The 18,807-nt window shown below is 37.6% G+C and overlaps 1 protein-coding gene across 3 annotated transcripts in view; it reads left to right on the forward strand.

The window, feature by feature from the left end:
* Nucleotides 1-15,101, forward strand: part of LOC119661346 — a 295,095-nt gene extending 279,994 nt beyond the window's left edge. For all 3 annotated transcript variants that reach the window (XM_038070648.1, XM_038070650.1, XM_038070649.1), the window contains one exon: nucleotides 7,703-15,101. In XM_038070648.1, coding sequence (XP_037926576.1) covers nucleotides 7,703-8,636 — 934 coding nt within the window. In that variant the 3' untranslated portion in view covers nucleotides 8,637-15,101. The remainder of the gene's footprint in view (nucleotides 1-7,702) is intronic.
* Nucleotides 15,102-18,807: the final 3,706 nt, after the last annotated feature.

Raw genomic sequence — 18,807 nt, forward strand, 5'->3', positions numbered from 1 at the left:
TATTATCAACTTTTAGAAATTGACTAAAACACGCCCCTTAAGTTCATCCTAAGTGTACTAACATAGATGCACCGACATAGAGGACGGCCTCGTGTATGCACATGCCAAGTTTCATGAAAATCCAACTATTATTGGGAAAGTTATAGCAGTTCAAACTTATCAATTTCGTGCTAATTAACAGCATCCTAAGCCATACAAATAAGATGCTGACGTCATAATTAACGAGAATAATTGAAATTCGAGTGAAATATTAAAATTCCATTCAAGAAGAATCTAATTCTCCCTAGCCCTTTTTTTATATTTGTTTGTCTGTCTGTCACAATCATTTTCCTCCAAAACGGGTAAACCGATCTGAACGAAAGTTGGTGGATGGATGGGAACTATGAAATCTCACGCATACAGCGAGTGGCATAAATTTAGGTGAAGCTTTACATGCAAAGGAGCAATTCAAAATTTTTTTTCACCGGATATAGTTGTGTAGGGTATCAAATGAAAGGTCTCGATTTATACTTTCCGAAACTGATATTAGTTTTAGTGTGAATTGCAAAGTACGTGAGCGAGGAGTCAAAATGTACGGACTTAAAGTGAGACAGGGCTCATTTTCGGAAACTACCAAATCTAAAAATCCGAAAAAAATCAGTGTGGTGCGCTTAGATGAAATCTAGGCCTCAAAATATATCCCATTCCGATATCTGCTCAAATAAACTTACTATACTATTACTACTTTTTAGAAATTTACAGAAAACCCCCCTTAAATTCCTCCTAGGACTTCTGACCAGCATAGAGGACAATATTTCCTATATACATGCTAAATTTCGCGGAAATCTAGCCATTAACGCCAAAGTTATCGTAGTTCAAACTTAGCAATTTCGCGTGAATTTACTGCTTCCAAAGCCATGCAAATAAGATGCTGACGTCATAATTAACGGGAATAATTGACACTCGCGTGAAATATTAAAGTAGCATTTATGAAGAATCTACTTATCTGAAGCCTGTAAAACGCTTAGGTGAGATCTAATCTTTGAGAGATGTCCCATTCCGGTATCTGCTCAAATAAATTTACTAATAGTATATTATCAACTATTAGAAATTGACTAAAAAATTCCCCTTAAGTTCATCCTAGGTGTGTGTGTGTGTAAATTTTGCACCGACATAGACGACAGTCTCGTGCATACACATGCCAAGTTCCATGAAAATTCAACTATTAGTGTCAAAGTTATAGAAGTTCAAACTTATCAATTTCGTGCTAATTAACAGCATCCTAAACCATACAAATAAGATGCTGACGTCATAATTAACCAGAATAATTGACACTCGAGTGAAATATTCAAATTCCATTCATGAAGAATCTAATTCTCCCTAGCCCCTTTTAAGGTTTTGTGTAAAGCAAAACCTTATTAAAGTCGATTCAGTGTCTGTCTGTCTGCCACAGGCACTTTTCTCAGAAACGGTGGGAACTGTGGACTTCTACGTTGAGTTTTTGGGGGGGGTCCCCATACATGTAAAAGGGGGGTGTTAATTTTTTTTTCACCGAATATAGCCATGTGTGGTATCAAATGGAAGGTCTCGATTAGTACTTTTCGAAGCCAGTGTTAGTATGAAGATTTATTAGAATTGCCGGGAGGGGGAGGGGTCGGAAGTGGTGAGTAACGGACCCATTCTCAGAAACTACCAAACCGAAAAATCTGAATCATGAAACTGCCTCTATATGGTGCCCAGGCCTCAAAATACTCTCCATATCGATATCTGCTCAAATTAAGTTAATAATAGTATATTACCATATTTTTGGAAATTGAGTAAAACCCCCCTGAAGTATATTCCAGAGTTATAAAAGTCGGTAGCAGTATAAAATATAATATGAAGCATATTATCCCCAAGTTTGATCAAAATCACACTATTGGTAACAAAGTTACAGTAGCTCAAAGTTGACTTTACCGTGTAAATTTACTGCAACTGAATATCAATCACACTAAAGTGGGTAGTCAGACATGCTAAATGCATATACATAACGGGCTACGTACAAATGGGATAGTTCTGCGCTTAAATATACTCGCAGAAAAAGCAAACAAAACCTTTTATACCTGAAGCGTCAAGTTACCGGTTTCCCGACTTGTTTATATTTGATGTTGGTTAAATTCTTGGCATTTGCTTATAATATTAAACTCAGAGTGTGAAGCGTATGAGGTTGAGTATTATCAATATAGGGCTTTCGATCAAATGATTTATTTAAATCGCTTTCTAGAAAATAGAGGGCAATGGGAATTTTAGCTATATTACACGGAGCGGTCGTGCACTCGTCGCTCCTCACATCGTTTTATTTTTCTTCAGCCTTCAGTTCACAAGCGGGGTCGGCTCGTCGTGATTGGTTTCGTCATTTTATTTTATCAAATGCCTGATCAGGGTGTAACCGCGAGACCTTTAAGTCCCCATCCAGTGTATCAAGCCACCATTGTTCTGGCCGGCTTTTTGGTTGCTTACCATTGACTTCGATGTACTGATCAATACTGGTTATTGAATTCTCGTTAGCGGGAATTCCATGACCACACCATCAAAAACGCCTCTCTCGCAGTTTTTCCACGATCGGTGCAAACCCATATTGATCGCGGATATTCTCATTCCAGACGTGATCAAAACGTGTCACGCCACCAGTGCAATGCAACCTCTTCGCCCCCATTACCGCAAGACGCTGTTCATTGTCCTTTATAGTCGGCCAACACTCAGAACTATAGAGAGCGGAAGCCGGACGACATTGCAGTAAATTTTAGATTTGGGACGTGCGCTGATACGTCGATCACAAAGAACACCAGTTGGGGAATGCCACTTCATCCAGGTTGCGTGAAACAATTTCATTATGCAGTTCTCCATTGGCTGATAGCATTGACCCGAGATATTTAAATCGCTGAGTTCTGGCAAAGGCAGTAACCTGCCCCCTTCGAGATATTTAAGTCGCTCAGTTTTGCCAATGGCAGTAACCTGCCCAGAACTACGATTTCAATATCTCGAGTCAATGCTACAAGCCAATGGAGAACTACGTTATGCTCCGCACATAGGGAACCAAAAAACCTTTTATATACCTGAAGCATCAAGCTTCCGGTTTCACGACTTGTTTAAGATTTTGTGTAAAATAAATCCTTATTAAGATCAGTTCAATGTCTGTCTATCTGTCCGTCTCTGTGTCTATCTGCCTCATGCACTTTTCGCAGAGACGATTGCACCGATTGACACGCAACTTGGCCGGAAGGTAGGAACTGTGAACATGCGCGCATGCCTCTATGCATACATCCTTCTACCTTCAATAAAATGGGGCTTCCCCATGCATGCAAAAGAGTTGTGTACATTTTTTTTCTAGAAATATGGTCGTGTTGGGTATCAAATGGTTTCATTAGTACTTTCTGAAACCTTAGTTTTGATATACCACTTAGTGGAAAGAGGCAGAGGAAGAGTGTGCTGTCCATGTATGATTCCGAACCTCATTTACTCAAATTAACTTCCTAATAATATGTTACTATATTTTCGGTAAATTTACTAGAAAATTTGTTTAAGTGTATCCTAGAGTACCTTGTAATGCGTAATATAAGCTATATTATGAAGCATGGTATCCACAATTGGCTGAAATTGTGCTACTATTGACAAAGTTACAGTAGGTCAAAGTTGCCTCGTCCGCACAACTTTCCTGCAACTCAAAATACTGCTTATCATCACACTAAAGTGAGTAGTCTTATATCAAGGTATATATATATCCGGCTGTCAAATATATTTACACAAGAAATACATAAAAAAAATTATTCCTGAGGCATTTAGATTCCGGTTTTCGACTTGTTTTTACCTGTTTTGCAGTTTTTTTTTAAACACAAAACCTTATTAAAATCGGTTTACTGTCTGTCTGTCTGTCCGTCTGTCTGTCTGTCTGTCCGTCCGTCCGTCTGTCTGTCTGTCTGTCCGTCACACGCATTTTTCTCGGAGACGGTTGTAGCGATTGGCACCAAATTTGGTAGAAAGGTGGGAACTGTGAACACTCACGCATATAGTGAGCTACATCTTTTTGCGTTGAATTTAAGGAGGGGTCCCCATACATGCAAAAGGGGGGTGTAAATTTTTTTTTCATCAAATATCATGTGGGGTATCAAATTAAAGGTCTCGAAAGGTTTCGAAGCCGTTCTTATTTTTGACATTTGTTGAAAAGGTGGGGAATGCGGGGGCTTGAAAGTGACCATTTTTTTAACGAACCCATTCTCAGAAACTACTCAACCGAAAAATCTGAAAAAAATCAACAGGCTGCCACTATATATGCTCCGAAATACCCTCCATATCTATACCTGTTCAAATAAAGTTAATAATAGTATTATACATTACTATAATTTTTAGTAATTGGCAGGAAAACCCCCCTTCAGTTCACCACAAAATTTTGCAGCAATATAGACTACAGCATAGATCATAATCTTGTCAAATTTGGTGAAAACTGCACTATTACTAACAAAGTTATACTAGGTCAAAACTGTCGCTCCTCTGAAAATTTAAGACATTGAATGTCAATATCAGTAGAAAATGGATCTTTTCATATAATATATGAATATTTTACGTGCTACATGCTAATGGGACAAATGCACACCCAAATTTCTTTATAAAAGAAATATATAAAACCTTTCATACCTGAAGCGTCTAGCTTCCGGTTTCCCGACTTGTTCATATTTGATCATAATAATTAACTCGTAATAAATAAGCAGTAAAAATTTCAAATTGATATTTTTTTAAAGAAGGTAAAGGCAAAGAAGACAATGCCTCTTTCAAAGCGGTTTACTGTCCGTTTGTATGCCTGTCTCCCTTTTTCTTGAGAAGGAGGAAATCGTCAAAAGAAATTGGCCTGGACACTCCAGTGTATGAGATTTTTACCCACTAAAGCCCCGATTCCGCCCCTGCTCTATGGATCCTCCGTAGGGTATTACGTCACGAGGCGGAGTTAGCTCATTGGTCTCCTTTAGTCTAAAAGGCCGGTACGTAGACACTCATTACTGGTCTTTTTCGCAAGATTGTTCTACATAGATGTGATCATGGAGTGGCTCAAATTCCAATCTTTCTGTCCCTCTGTCCTTCACACGTACTTTTTCAGAAACAGTTACATTTATTGACACCAAACCTGGGAAAAAGATTGGAACTGGAGCTGGACTGGAATCCGCACACATGCAGTGACACATCCGCACACATGCAGTGACACGTTATACTTAAGGGGGTCGCCACAAACCTAGAAGAGGGGTGCAACATTTTTTTTCACTGAATATAGTGATGTGGGGTATCAAATGAAAGGTCCGAAGCTGTAGTGGCCGTGACTTCGCGATAGGAGTGGAATTTCATTCGCTTTTTCTGCAATAATTTTCTCAAATGCCCACCATATTGCCTCCTATAGGGTACTGTAATCCCGTAGCGTACTGTTACGGTTTTGAATGAAGTGGCCTAACACACTTCAAGGCCCTGATTCCATTGGATTGGTGCGCCATTTATTATTATTAATTTGCTATGTTGCTTGATAACAGTGATTTTGTAGGGATTTGAGCATATTTTTCAAATAGATTGAATTTCAAAAAAGTTAAGCGATGACGGCTTTACGGTTTCTTACCAGAGCGGAGGCAAATCGTCAGACGCTGCCTCACCTCTGCCCTGGGAGCAGCGTGACCGTAGCGGCTCGCAGATGTTGAGTGCTGCTCTATATAATTCGTAGAACACGACATGACTAAGAATTATAATGAGCGCAAATCCACCTTATTGACCAGAGCTTGGCCAGAGCTGAAATATTCGTTTTGAGAATGATGTCCACATCAACTTAATGCTGGACCGGACCAAATGGGGAGCAACTTACTCCCTGTTTCCTGGTCCACGGACCCCTCGCTTAGGGCTTGCACCCAAACTTTTCAAAAAAGTCAAGCGATGACGGCTTTACGGTTTCTTACCATCCAACCGAAAAATCTGAAAAAAATCACAGTGATGCATCTCTAAGAAATCTACGCCTCAAAATACATCCGGCTCCGATATCTGCACAAATGAAGTCAATAATAGTATATTTCCAAATTTTGGAAATTTACCCGGCAATCCCCCTTATGTCTATCCCAGAAGAACATGGGTGGCATGGGTGTAAGGGATAATATATTGCACAATTTGGTCAAGTTTGAAGAAAATCCAACTATTATTAACAAAGTTATGGGGGGTGAAACTTTGCCATATTTTGTGAATTTCGTGCATTCTACAACCTGTATGACGTCATCATCCCATATCAATTCGTCAGTACCACAACAAAGTAAGTTGAATGGGGGATGAATGGGGTCGTTACTCGTTACAATTACTCCAAGCAGACATGTGTATATGTAGGTATATAGTATATGCGTGCTAATGAAGTTTGCGGGTGGTGTCTAATTTATGCCTTGTATTTTGGAAAAATATGAAGGTGAACACAAAATCTTTTCACCTGGTGCGCGAGCTTCTGGTATTCCGTCTTGTTTCCTTTATTTTATTTTTATGATTTATGATGATTTTTATGATTTTTTTATGATTTATTTTAATTATTATTATTTTATGTTTTATTTTATTTTATTATTTGAATTATCATTTGCGACCTGGAGTATATGGGATCATGAAGTATATTTCGGTTTCCTTGATCTAAGAAGTTGCTTTCACTCTCCGTTTCCTTGATCCCGCAAAACTCACACATTTAGGGATATCTTCTCAAATAATGGCTTGAGGATGTCGTGGAAGGGGAGGAACCTCAGGGGCCGCGTTTCATTGAAAATCTGAGACAGAGCAATCAATGATTGAGGCTGTGCTCCATCGTGGATCTTTCAGCTCTCGATCGCGGCACAGTTTACGGCGCGCGTCGAGCCGTTTTTTTTTCAAGTTTACTCGTTAGTCCGTTAGGATATCTGCTCAAATAAAGTCAATAACAGTATATTATTATATTTTATAATTTACAGCAATTGGTAAAATTACAGCAGTAGAGGTTCTTATATAGAATAGCATATTGGCAATTTTCTTGGAAATCCTACTATTATTCACAAAGTTATAATTGCTCAGAGCGCGTCAAATTACTACTTCCTAAGAAATTAAATTTTAGTACTATAGCGAATTGAACACTGGTTACGAGCTAGGTATAAAACCTTTCATAGCTGAAGCTGTTTATATTGTGATAAAAATTGTATAAAAACGGGCACTTGAGCGCTTTAACATTAGGTTGCCCCTTGTTTCAAGTGACCCCTTTATTATTAAAGTTTATGTCAATAGGTATAACCGTTTCTGAGGAAAGTGCGTCTAACAAACAGACAGGCAGACCGCGAACCGATCTTAATAACCTTTTGTTTTTCAGAATACCGCAATGAGTGAATAGTCTGACTCACTTAAATATGCACTAAGAGTTCTGTACAAATGGATTCATCAGGCAGCCAATTATCCTTACATAAAAATCCACAAAACCTTTTTTTCATTACTCTGGTTCAAAGTAAATTTTCGAACTGATCGAATAATTTATTTTCAGAAGTTTACTTTAGGTCCCCTCCGTCCCTTCTTCTTAACAATAATCAACCCATTGATCCCTCCGTTCGTGATTACGTCATATGTGGACGAGCCCCTCTTTTAGAAATGTTTAACAATGAAAACTTAAAAGTCATAGATATTTTGCCTTAAATTTAAATTCGATTGATATCAAATGTTCTTATTTTCACAGTGTTCAGCAACAAGAGAGAGCAAACCCTAAATTGGAAGTCGTTACGGAAGTCGAGCCAGCCTCAGGATCGGAGACACACCTGAAACCCAAGTCAAGCCCTAAACCAAGACTTTTTTCGAATAGGAAAGACTCACGATCTCGTTCCAATTCATCGACTTTGAACGTGCGACGTTACAGTACAGATAGCATCCTAAGTGAACGCATGGATACAATCGGACGTCGACTAAGCAGGGATTTAACAAATTCTCCGCCAGATTTTGGTCGACGTTTTGAGACTTTTGGTAAAAACAACAAGTTCGACACAATATCGGGGGTAAAAAACTTGTCCACTGAGAAAATCGAAGAAACTAAATTTGATACGTACAGTGGGAAAGAAAGCGATAAACCTCCTCTACCGGTGAAAAAGTTTCATAGTCGTAGAACGCCCTTGAACGCGGATACGTTTTCGAGCCGAGATGCCGGAAAAAGTCGGGAAGATTTAAAAATAAGTCCGCTGCCTGCATTGAAGGAAAGTTTAGTTCATCCAATTTGCCAGGAGGATTCGTCGAAAGCTGACCTGCGGGATCAGCTCCATGAAGAACTTCGGTCGAAACACAGTGATAGTAGGAAACTAGTTAAAACTGCCTCGAGTCAAACCAATGCAGAGAGCAGCAAGAGCCCATCCCGCAGCGATAGTCGCCACCGTCGTCACAAGAGCTCAGATGGTTTGGAGCAGCGTCCACGAATGCCATCACCTCGTCATTCGAATAATGACGCTTCATCGATTCAGCCTCCTGCTTTGCCGCCCAAGGTAAGTGTACGGTCAAACCTTACTCAGCTCTCGTTGGATCGTCTGAGTCGCGAGGATTTACTAAAACTCAGCGAAAGCTCTCAATCGGAAATCCACGAATATTTGAATAAGACAAAAGGTGGAAGCCCTAATGAACCGCCTTGAAAAGGACGTTGCACGAATTTGTAAGATCAGGTTAGGAGAAGTTTCCAGAACCTTCGCATTTGAATTTGGTAGCTTCTCTGGTTTGGCAGCCAGAAAAGTATTGCACTTGGTACATGCACATTCACACGGTGTATAAATTTCTGTGGTATTTTGGCATACAATAAACAAATACTGCGGTTGTTCGAGCAGCAACAGTGGAAAAACATAGTTAATATTGTACCAGGAGATAATAGAACATTTTATGATAACAAGGCCGTAACAGAGGATTTGATTCTATTAAAAATGTAGTTCTCATGAGTTTCTAGGTACATCTTAGAGTTGTTACCCAAGCTGTTTTCTTTGTTTCATAATTTTATATAATTCAACGTTTTGTCTAAAAAGCCGAATGATCGGCCTCACTTAATTAACCAAGGTGAATTGACGATCGACTATGTGTTTTAGAGGAGCTGTCAGCTATCAAAGACTATCTAGTTTTGCATTGATTGACTACATAAGTAGGTTCTGAAAATGTAATCGCGATTAAGTTACAAAATTTTCATATCCATCATGAGCGCTCAACGCTCAATGCACAAAGTAGCAATTGTCATCGATGAAATTATCAACAGTTAGCAAGTAGCGGAGGAGCAATCAATGCGCTGAGTGGTGAATTCTAGTTCAACAAAGAATCTATTAGAGTTTAACATTATGACCTGAATGGGAAGCTGTTTTCTTGAGGTAACACGAAAATCTAATAAAATCAACGACCACTTTGTAGACAATTGGAGTAGATATTACAAACGTAAAATTGTTATCAAGTAAAATATTTAATATGCAATATTAGTCGTCTGGAGTCCAGCAATGTATCAAACAAATTTAGTATTGGAAACAAAAAATAGGCGCAATTTTGATTTGATTTGATTAGCGCGAAACCAATCCTCCTTCACAGTAAAGTTTTGAAAAGGTTTTCAGGTGATGGTTGTTTGCTTTATTCCACGAGTTTTCTTTTTAGAAATTATCACAGTTTTCTTTCGACGATTTCATATCCATATTCAATGAGAATTTAATTTGCAATTAATTTACTATGCAGATCATTATTATTCGATTTTCAGTTATTGCTGAATTTTCTCCGTTAAGTGTGAAGAAGTTTGGAAAAGAAAGAGAATATTGAATATTACCGAATATACATATTATTGAATATTATTCCCAGTGTGCTGGTTTTTCGATGCGAGTAAAATGTAGACCGCTTCTTCAAAAAGGACAAATTATACAAAGGATTTCGAAATGGATTAAAACGAAACCATAATGGAAATAACCTCAGCGTGTGATCAGTTGTGAGAAATTACCTTCGCTTAAAGCATATAATTTAATTCTCATCACTTTGGCGCAGTTGTCCGCTTCCTTTACAAGCCTTATTTCTGCGGAACATATTACATTAGGCATAAGTAACTAAGAAGGATGACCGCAAATATAGTGCCAAGCACTCGGGCCACAGTAAATCTATCCGGTGCCGCCGAAGAGTTTTATGAATTTAAGAACGTTTTTCGAAGGTGAAGATTGTTTAAATTCTCTTACAAGGGATCTTCTTTTTAAGCCTGAAGAAGCTGTGCAGTTGGATGTGAAAGGCAAAGTCGCATTCTTCTGTTGCCTGCACTGGCGAAGCAGTTTATCCTTACTCGAATTTTCATCTGTCACTTTTTTAAGAATAAACAATAATAGCTCCACTATAGCGAACTCCGGAATATGTATATTCACAAAGATATTATCACAGTCGGTTTCGTGGTAACCACACCACTTTGATCTTTGGCCGTCTGGTGACTACTCTCGTTCACAGTTATTATATCTACGCTCTCTCCGAATGTTTACCCAGCACGATTAGTACTTAGTTTATGCTTGTCCTTTTCCTCCAACTATAAATCAAGAAGCGGTAAACAGAGGATATTTTTAAATACCGCGGATGGCGTAATTCTCATTGGTCCAGTGGTGCGAAACCAACCGGAAATTAGGATTTTTGGTAACAGATTTCCAAAGTTTCACTTCAGTCATTAGATGATGTTTATATGCATTATTTTTGGTATGGATCTCATATTATTCATACTCTTGTCTCACTTGTCGCGATGAAGAGAGCAATCAGTGCTTCCACGTTACTTTAAGGTTCTGAAATTCTTCTACCTGAGACTCTAATTGGTTCCGAGAAAATGTGTCCTTCGTGGAAAATCTTCTAAATAGAACGGTAACAAATACATGTATAAAATAAAAAGAAAACGAAACAAGATTATTTGTTGATTTTTCATCTCCAGGACTTCTGTTAACTGCGGTCCATTTCCCACTTATATGCAGGGGTACTGACGGCTTGGTTCTGAATGGCTTCAGTATTCACTCTCACCTGATTGTCAGAGGGGATTCCAGGCATTGTTGTAATTTGAGCTTGGCGCTGTGCCAAGGAGATAGTGATCAGAGTCTATATTGATCCTCATATATCTTCTGGGATTCATCAAAATTGAAAGATGGCGGCGTTCACTCAGCACGTGGTCAATTTGGTTGGAAATGGCTCCGCCCCGAGAGATTCACGTTTATTTGTGGAAAGCGGTTCCACGCAAACCAGTTACTTCCAACAACATCTCGTGCTATACTGCTAATCGATCGATCCCTAGCTCGTTATCATTAGAATTGTTATGTAAGCTATTGGGACCAACTTATCGTTTGAATACTGGTTCCCTCTTTACTTGGCTGTTAAAATCTGAAAGTATGGTTTTGATATTAGTCTTTTAGGGTTCGTTCTAGTGCCTTGTAGAAGGTACTTTCCTCCGACTCTGCAGTCTCTTTTCTTTGGGCGTTAATGACGCTTATATTTCGAAATTTGCCTCGCAGCTAGCTTTTGGATTATATGTTCAAAGCCGATAAAAAAAATTTCATGTTTTGGTTCACTAATAAACCTACTCTGAGTGGATGGTCACTATAATATATGGTAGTGGCTGCTTTCCAGAAAACCGCTCTGTGTCAAGCGAATCCTTCTAGCACTGTGACATACCTTGTAACGCGGTTGTATCAGCATTATGTTAGGTTTATTAGTTTGAGCGGACGTTCCTTGAGAAAATCTGCAAATCATTCTTCCATTTTGGTTGCGGGTACGTCGTTGTAGAATCCGTCAAGTCCGAGGCTCGTTTCATGGCTCCGTAACTTCGGTTCTCCGTGTAGGGTTGTCAGCCCTACCTAACCGCCAACTGGAGGACCAGGTTTGTCCCGTATTTAGGCGCGAGAGACTCACTTTCATCCTTTTCCGTTTGTAGTTTTCATTAAGAAAGGACTAGCTATCACCACGTTTTATCTATGTCGAGTACCAATCTACGTTTCGCCCTGCTACTGTTTGACCGCCTGAATATAAATATATGCCAGCAAAAATGAAATCACTACCGGAAGCAAAGAAATCGTCCCATTGTTTCAATTCGGTTTAGTGGTTAACAATACGTGGACATTTATTTCGTTCTTATAGTTTTCTTTGGAAATAAAGAGTCACATCAGTTTAAGGTCCTATTCGCTGGAATCGAATTTCAAGGATCAACTCCGTGGTCTTGCCTCATTCGACGTTTCAGTAAGTATATACATTAGTACAGATGGGTGATGTACCATATTCTCCCGAAATAGAGTGTCAATACTCCTATTCGGATAGGTCCTGTTTATTTCGGTAAGAAGTACACCAATTGTGCAGCGCGTATTGTGTAACAAATGGCTCTGAAGCTTATTTGGATATCGACTATCATCATAGCGACAGTCTACTTTGAGGCGATTATCAGTTAACCAGTTATTGTTATTATTAGTGTTTTTGTATAGCTGGTGTTAGGGATAACTTTCAATTTTTCCTTTGTCAAGTCTAACTCAACTATTGGAAGTCATGATTAAATAGCCCAAGCTCCAGTATTTGCATCCAGTTTTCTGCAAAATTGATTATTGGTGCTTCTCCTAAAGGCCAAGCAACCGTAAAACCAACTTACTAAAACTTCATTCATGCTTGGTCAATGAACGGTTCCGAACTATTATACATATGTGGATCGTCTTCTCTTATATACGCGACCAGCTTGGGAGCTAAATTTGTAATTCCGTCTAACACATAGGATTATTGTCCCAAATCATCCGTACATACTTCTCAGTTCTTCCTCATTGTGGACTAAGTGAAGTTCCTTTTGCACCGGTATTGGAGCTCTATCCTCTTGTTTGGAAAATATGATTGCGATTATTTTTAACAAAAGTCAGGATTTTAAGATCCTCACTTTTGTTAAAAATAACAGAACAGATTTTTAGCAAGTAATTAACCATAAACTCTGAAACAGCGAAGTAGGCGACGAAAGAGTAAATCTGACCTTTATGTTTTTGAGAAATTCTTATACTGTAGCATCTTCTGCAAGAAAGGCAAGAAAATTAGGTTCGATTAATTTTTGTATGGTATATCGCCGTTATAAAATCCATTATTTTTCGAATTTTCCTTTGTACATGTTTCTAACTTACAACCTTATAGAGCAACCATTACAGAACCGAATTATGCTTGTAAGCATGGAGAAGTCAGCAATCCTTGAAAAGCATCGAACTGAAAGGAATAATTTCTTTATTTACTTTCTCCGAGTCAGTTCACACGCCGCCCTTTATTTTCAAAGTGAAATTTATAAACCCACATGGAGTTGCTCCGCGTATTATCATGCTGATGGCTACATTAGTGGGGTGGAAAAGGCCAGACTCCAGAATAATTCTGAGAGCACGTTAAAGATAAACTGGTAAACGTGAGGTAATTTCTGTACCGGTGAGATGGGGTGAATCATTGGAAAGCTTCTATTCTTATCTGCAGATGACTTAAGTAGCTCTCTACCTGAAAAATGTATTGATTTTAATGATGAGCATGCGTTCAGCACATAACCGTCAGTTGAAGTTTATCTCTGGAAGAACTGGTGGAGGCGGGAAGGAAGTCGGTTTTTGAAAAGTATCTGTTGAAAATGGTAAAGGTGCTTCAGCATCTGTGACTTGTGCGTGTTCGTGCTTTCTAAGGTGGGAGTAAGATGTTGAATGGATAGACTTTATATTTCTCTAGATAATTTACAAAGTACATAAATACCTAGTTAGACGGACACTCATGATGTTGGTTTCAATGGATAAATCCTTGCATCGTTTTGCCAATAATATAAAATATCTTCATTCGCTTTTCCACGATTCTTATGAAATTGCCCAATAGCCGTGATATTCGATCTATAATTTTTCACAATAATAAAATTTTAATTTCCTAATGGCGTCCGTTGCTCGCTCAATTAAAAAGGAACAGCTAAGAAAATGGGATATGATACATGATTGAAACTGATACCGAGAAATTCCTTGATGGGAGTCAGATAAAAGTCAGTAATTTTAATGCACTTTACTAATTACTATAGGAATTTAAGAGTTTCTGTCGCACTCCAATGAAACTTCAATGGCCAATATACATAGATACTATGCTTATGCTCGTGAAATGCAAACATTCCTATGTATATATATACACACCATCCAGTTTAGTTTGCTGATACAATCTCAATAACTTGGAAAATATTCAATGAATTTAGAATCGTTCGAGCCAATAAAATCTTACCTCATACTACCCTAGATTATGCTAAATTGGGTTGTGCGAACGTCTACGTTGAGCAATTTGCTTAATAGCATCCCCTATCATTCGCCCATTAGAAAGAAATCAACAGAAGACTGAAAACGATGTCAGACTTTTGACATGCTTATTCAGGTAGTGACAAGTGCGAGGAGACGGTACTAATTGATTTAACAATTAGGATCAATGTTTCATAAATTTGTATTTTGATTCGTAAATGTTTCAACGAAATCATTTGAGGACAGCGGTGAGGAAATGTAAGTAGATAAGAAGCGAAAGATGAAGGGAAGATCATGGGAGGCATGGGAGGCAACCTCTTTAAACGATGAAAAATATCGAAATATTCGAGACTATTAAGTTCAAAAGTCACCACTTCAACTTAAGGATGATTGCTTATGATTTTATCATCCCTCATAATTTAAGTTCGGTTCAAATGTTGGGTATAAGGCAGATTGCTACACAGGTGGTTTCTTAAGGGCTGATTTGTTTGGAAGGGTGGTAGAATAATTAGCCGTCATTGAAGCTGAATATCGGGTGCAACCTTCGAATTCTTTCGGTCAATTGTAATGAAACTTACCGCACCTAGTGGTACAGCCGCGTCCATGTCCTCATTCCCAAGGTGCTTCATCTTCCTTCGCAGTACACTCTTCTGCCGTCGGTTTGGAGCCCTTCCAGGTTCACGGTGCCCGGTCCGTCCACTTCACCAGCTTCAATTTCTTCCGCTCTTCCCGGTAAGGGTGAAGGAGAAGGTTCTGACAGGCAGGATTCAGCCGGTATTCCCCCCCTCCTTAAATGCCGAAGTTCTTTTCTGCTGAGCTTTCCTCTTCCGTTTGGAGGTAGATTTGGGCTATAGTACTGCGGACGGGCCGGCCGTAGTCAGTATCACATTGGCCCGATATAGTATATGCATATATAGTATGTAAATTCCAAGCTAGGATCAAATAGCACGAATTTCTTGAACAAGCTTGGGTTTAAATTCCGTCTATTTCACATTTTATGGAAAAAAATACCCAACACAACGGTTAATATAGTATGTACGTAGTATATACGAAACAACGCAAGTACACACGAAATATAAAAATTACTTGCCCTACTAGTTACTACTGGAATAAACAAAGAAAATCTTGAGTAAGATCTTCGCTTTCATCTCATATATGAGGGAAAGTCATTTTCTCTGGGGGTTGTTTAGAGTAATCTACTTCCCCATCAATTCCTTCATGCCTTATTAAACTTCTAAGCCAGGAAATTCATTTTAATTCTCACTAAGTTTGTCTATAGTAACAGGAAAACTGTATTAGAAGATTAAACTGATAATGTATATAAAACAGGGTTTTATACGGGTGTTCTGAGTGGCTATAATCCACTCTATCAAAGAAAGAGTACATCATAACTGACGAAAACTTTCTTTTAATTCAACGGTTATTTGGTTTCGTTCTTGAATTTTTGAATAGGGGTAAATAGGGATTTTTTATTTGCAGCAAAGTCATTCCTATTTTAATACAAGATTGATAGAATGTATTTTAAAAAGTATTAGCAAAATCTCAAACAGCATCATTCGCTAAAGCAGGCAACCACCTCCATAAAAAATTCCCTGGAACTCTCCCATTGCAGTGGGAGCATCGGCGGTCAATTCATGATAAACATGTTCTCCTATTTTTTATTTTAATGACAAAACATTGAAACAATAGTATTTATCCCAAAATATGTCATCAGCTAACTATCAAACACACTCAAAACAAGGACTCTTCACGTAGTAAATCGTACGCAAATCCTAGCATGTAAGAGTAGAAAAAAGAAATAAATCATTAAAAATGTTCTAAAGTCAACAGTTATCTATTCTGTCGCCTTTCACCTTTGGAACAAAATTGGATTTAGAAAAAGTTGTATTGGAGTCGTTACGGAAGTATGCACTGGAATACAACAAACACATAAAACATAAACCGAATGAAATATGTATTTCGTAGTTTTCGATAACTGCCAGAAGGGGAGAAGATTTGAAATATGTGTATATTGGACGAAACTTTGGATACCATGGAACTCAAAGGAAGGAACCATTCAAATATATCAAATCTAGCCTTCCTTTGTTTACAAATAAGATACGCATAGGGATCTGCAAAAGTACTTGAGTATAAGAAATTATGAAAACTAAAAGGGAAAATATTAAAGTTAAACATCGTGATAAATACAAATTAGGTTCGATATTAATGAACAACATTTTAAGATATGTCTTATGGATCAAATTAGAAAATTGGAGCGTATTTAGGATGTTATATTTACAGAAGTTTTACTAACATCATTTCAGAGAAGATACTCAACAAATATACATGCAGTAGATTGGAATAACATATTGTACTTATTCACCTAATTTCCTTTGTATCCTTACAACCGTTTATTTGCTGTAAATAGATGTAACTCATATAGGGAATTATCTTTACGGAAAAATGAATATAATCAATTTCCAAATTGATTTTTTAGGTATTATTCGAGATAACATATTATAGGAATTTAAAATAATTCTCTTCCTGATTTGGAATCAACTAGAAGCTTTAACGAATTGGTCTAACGAGTGCGTTCGAAATGTTGAAGCTGAAAAAGGCTTACACTGAATTGGTAAATTTCACATTTCGCAAACGAAACTTATTCTTAACTAGATATGAAACTTAACACATAACTATTTCAACGTTAATAAAAATGTAAACACCAATATTTGAACGATAACAACTACGTTTGAGCCATCTAAGGCGCAAGACGTTACCATTATTTACAATTAATTTTTCATAAAAATAATGTTTCCACTGTACACTTATCTGAGCACAATCTTTTATAACATAAAATTTAATTATGAATGAATTTGTATGAGATTGGACGAAACGGTGAACTTGTTAATGTTGTATTCTATTATCCATTTTTTAGCGAAAAAGTAATGTCTCAGCAAAGAAATTACTTTCGTATATGAGACCAAATAAGAACTATTGAAAGAAAATGAAAATTGTTGGATATATACTATATATTTTAACGAAAAATCAATATAGAGAAAATTATAACAATAACAAATTGTGTAAATATTTTGAAATAGAAACTTGAAGAAAACTGTTAGATGCGTCTTTCAATTAAACAAGATTTTGGAGCACTCTCTGTCAAGTGGATAAAATGTCCCCCTAGTCGGTTCAAAACTACAAAGTTAGTATCCGCTTATCCTTGGTTGCGGTATATCTATTCTGTAAAAAAGATATTTATTTGTTTTCCCACTGCCCCACAAATGGTCAACATGTTACTTTTCCCCATACACTTTTTTCCCTACACCTACCATTTTATTGACTCCTCCTCTCCTTCCTGTCCGTGTTTCTGTTGTTTGCTGGAGGCTGCTTTCTTCTGTTACCAACGGTTTGGGGCGGGAGATCCAACTGGAATGGGTAAGTACACCCTAAGAAAAAATTGGAAAAAAACGTTTAAATAGATGTAAATGGCTATGTAAAATTACATTACGAAAGCAAAATTAGTGTTTTGGTGTGTGTTTTTTGAGTAATATTACACAAAAGGGAAATAAACCAAAATTGTTGTAATTTTACACAGCAAGTTTTGTATAGTTACTTCAGTTTCAGTGATTTTGTATAAAATCGCACCAGAATAGAATATAATTATAGTATATTCTGTGCGGACGAAATCGTCAAGCGGTCAATTGGATCATTTTTGAGCGAGGGTAAAAAAAGGTGGGGAACTACAAAGTATTAAACAGTCTCACTTCGAATGCAAGTTTTTTCAGAGATATATGAAAGGAGAGTTGGGCAAAATCATAATTATGATTACGATTATGATTGCGATTCTAATCAGAAACGATCCTGACTTTGTAATTACACGGTTTTATTATCACTGGCCATGATTACGACGATTATTATGATTACGGCTGCAATCATGTAATCACGATCATCACCATCTGTCTGCTTTGCCCAGTTTCTAACTAGTTTACAAATATTTTAACTAACAATAGTTTAGTGGATTAGATACAATGGGCAGAATAAATAACAATTGGCTTAGTTGGTGATTGAATTTTGCGTTCGAGGGTTACGCAAATTGAAATTGGAAATACTTTTAAGGTTTTCTGCTAAGATAAATCCGCTTTGAAAACAACTGAGTTTCTGTTTGTCTGTCTTTGATAACTAATTTATTCGACCGAAACTGAAATCTTCTATGGAGGCACGATTTCAAGTTTATTCGAAAGAAAGATTTCTTCGCTGAAACAGTTTCTTCGCTGAGATACTTTTATTTTTTTATTCAGTTGCAATAGTCTCAATTCAGAAACATACATATATGTGCACATATACAATATGTATATTCCGTCAGTTGTCTGTTAATGTCATGTTATGCCCGGTCGACGCACAAAGGTTGGATAGGCAATGAGGGAGAATTCCAAGTTTGTTTAGGCTGGGATCGAGAATTTTATGGGCACCTTCATCGCTGGCAAACATTTTTAAGGTTTTGTGTAAAACAAAACCATATTTGTGTAAAACAAAACCTTGTTAGAATCGATTCATTGTCTGTCTGTCACACGAATTTTTGTCCAAAACGACTAAACCGACC

Source organism: Hermetia illucens, chromosome 1 (genome assembly GCF_905115235.1).
Source record: "Hermetia illucens chromosome 1, iHerIll2.2.curated.20191125, whole genome shotgun sequence".
In the NCBI taxonomy this organism is placed as follows: Eukaryota; Metazoa; Arthropoda; class Insecta; order Diptera; family Stratiomyidae; genus Hermetia; species Hermetia illucens.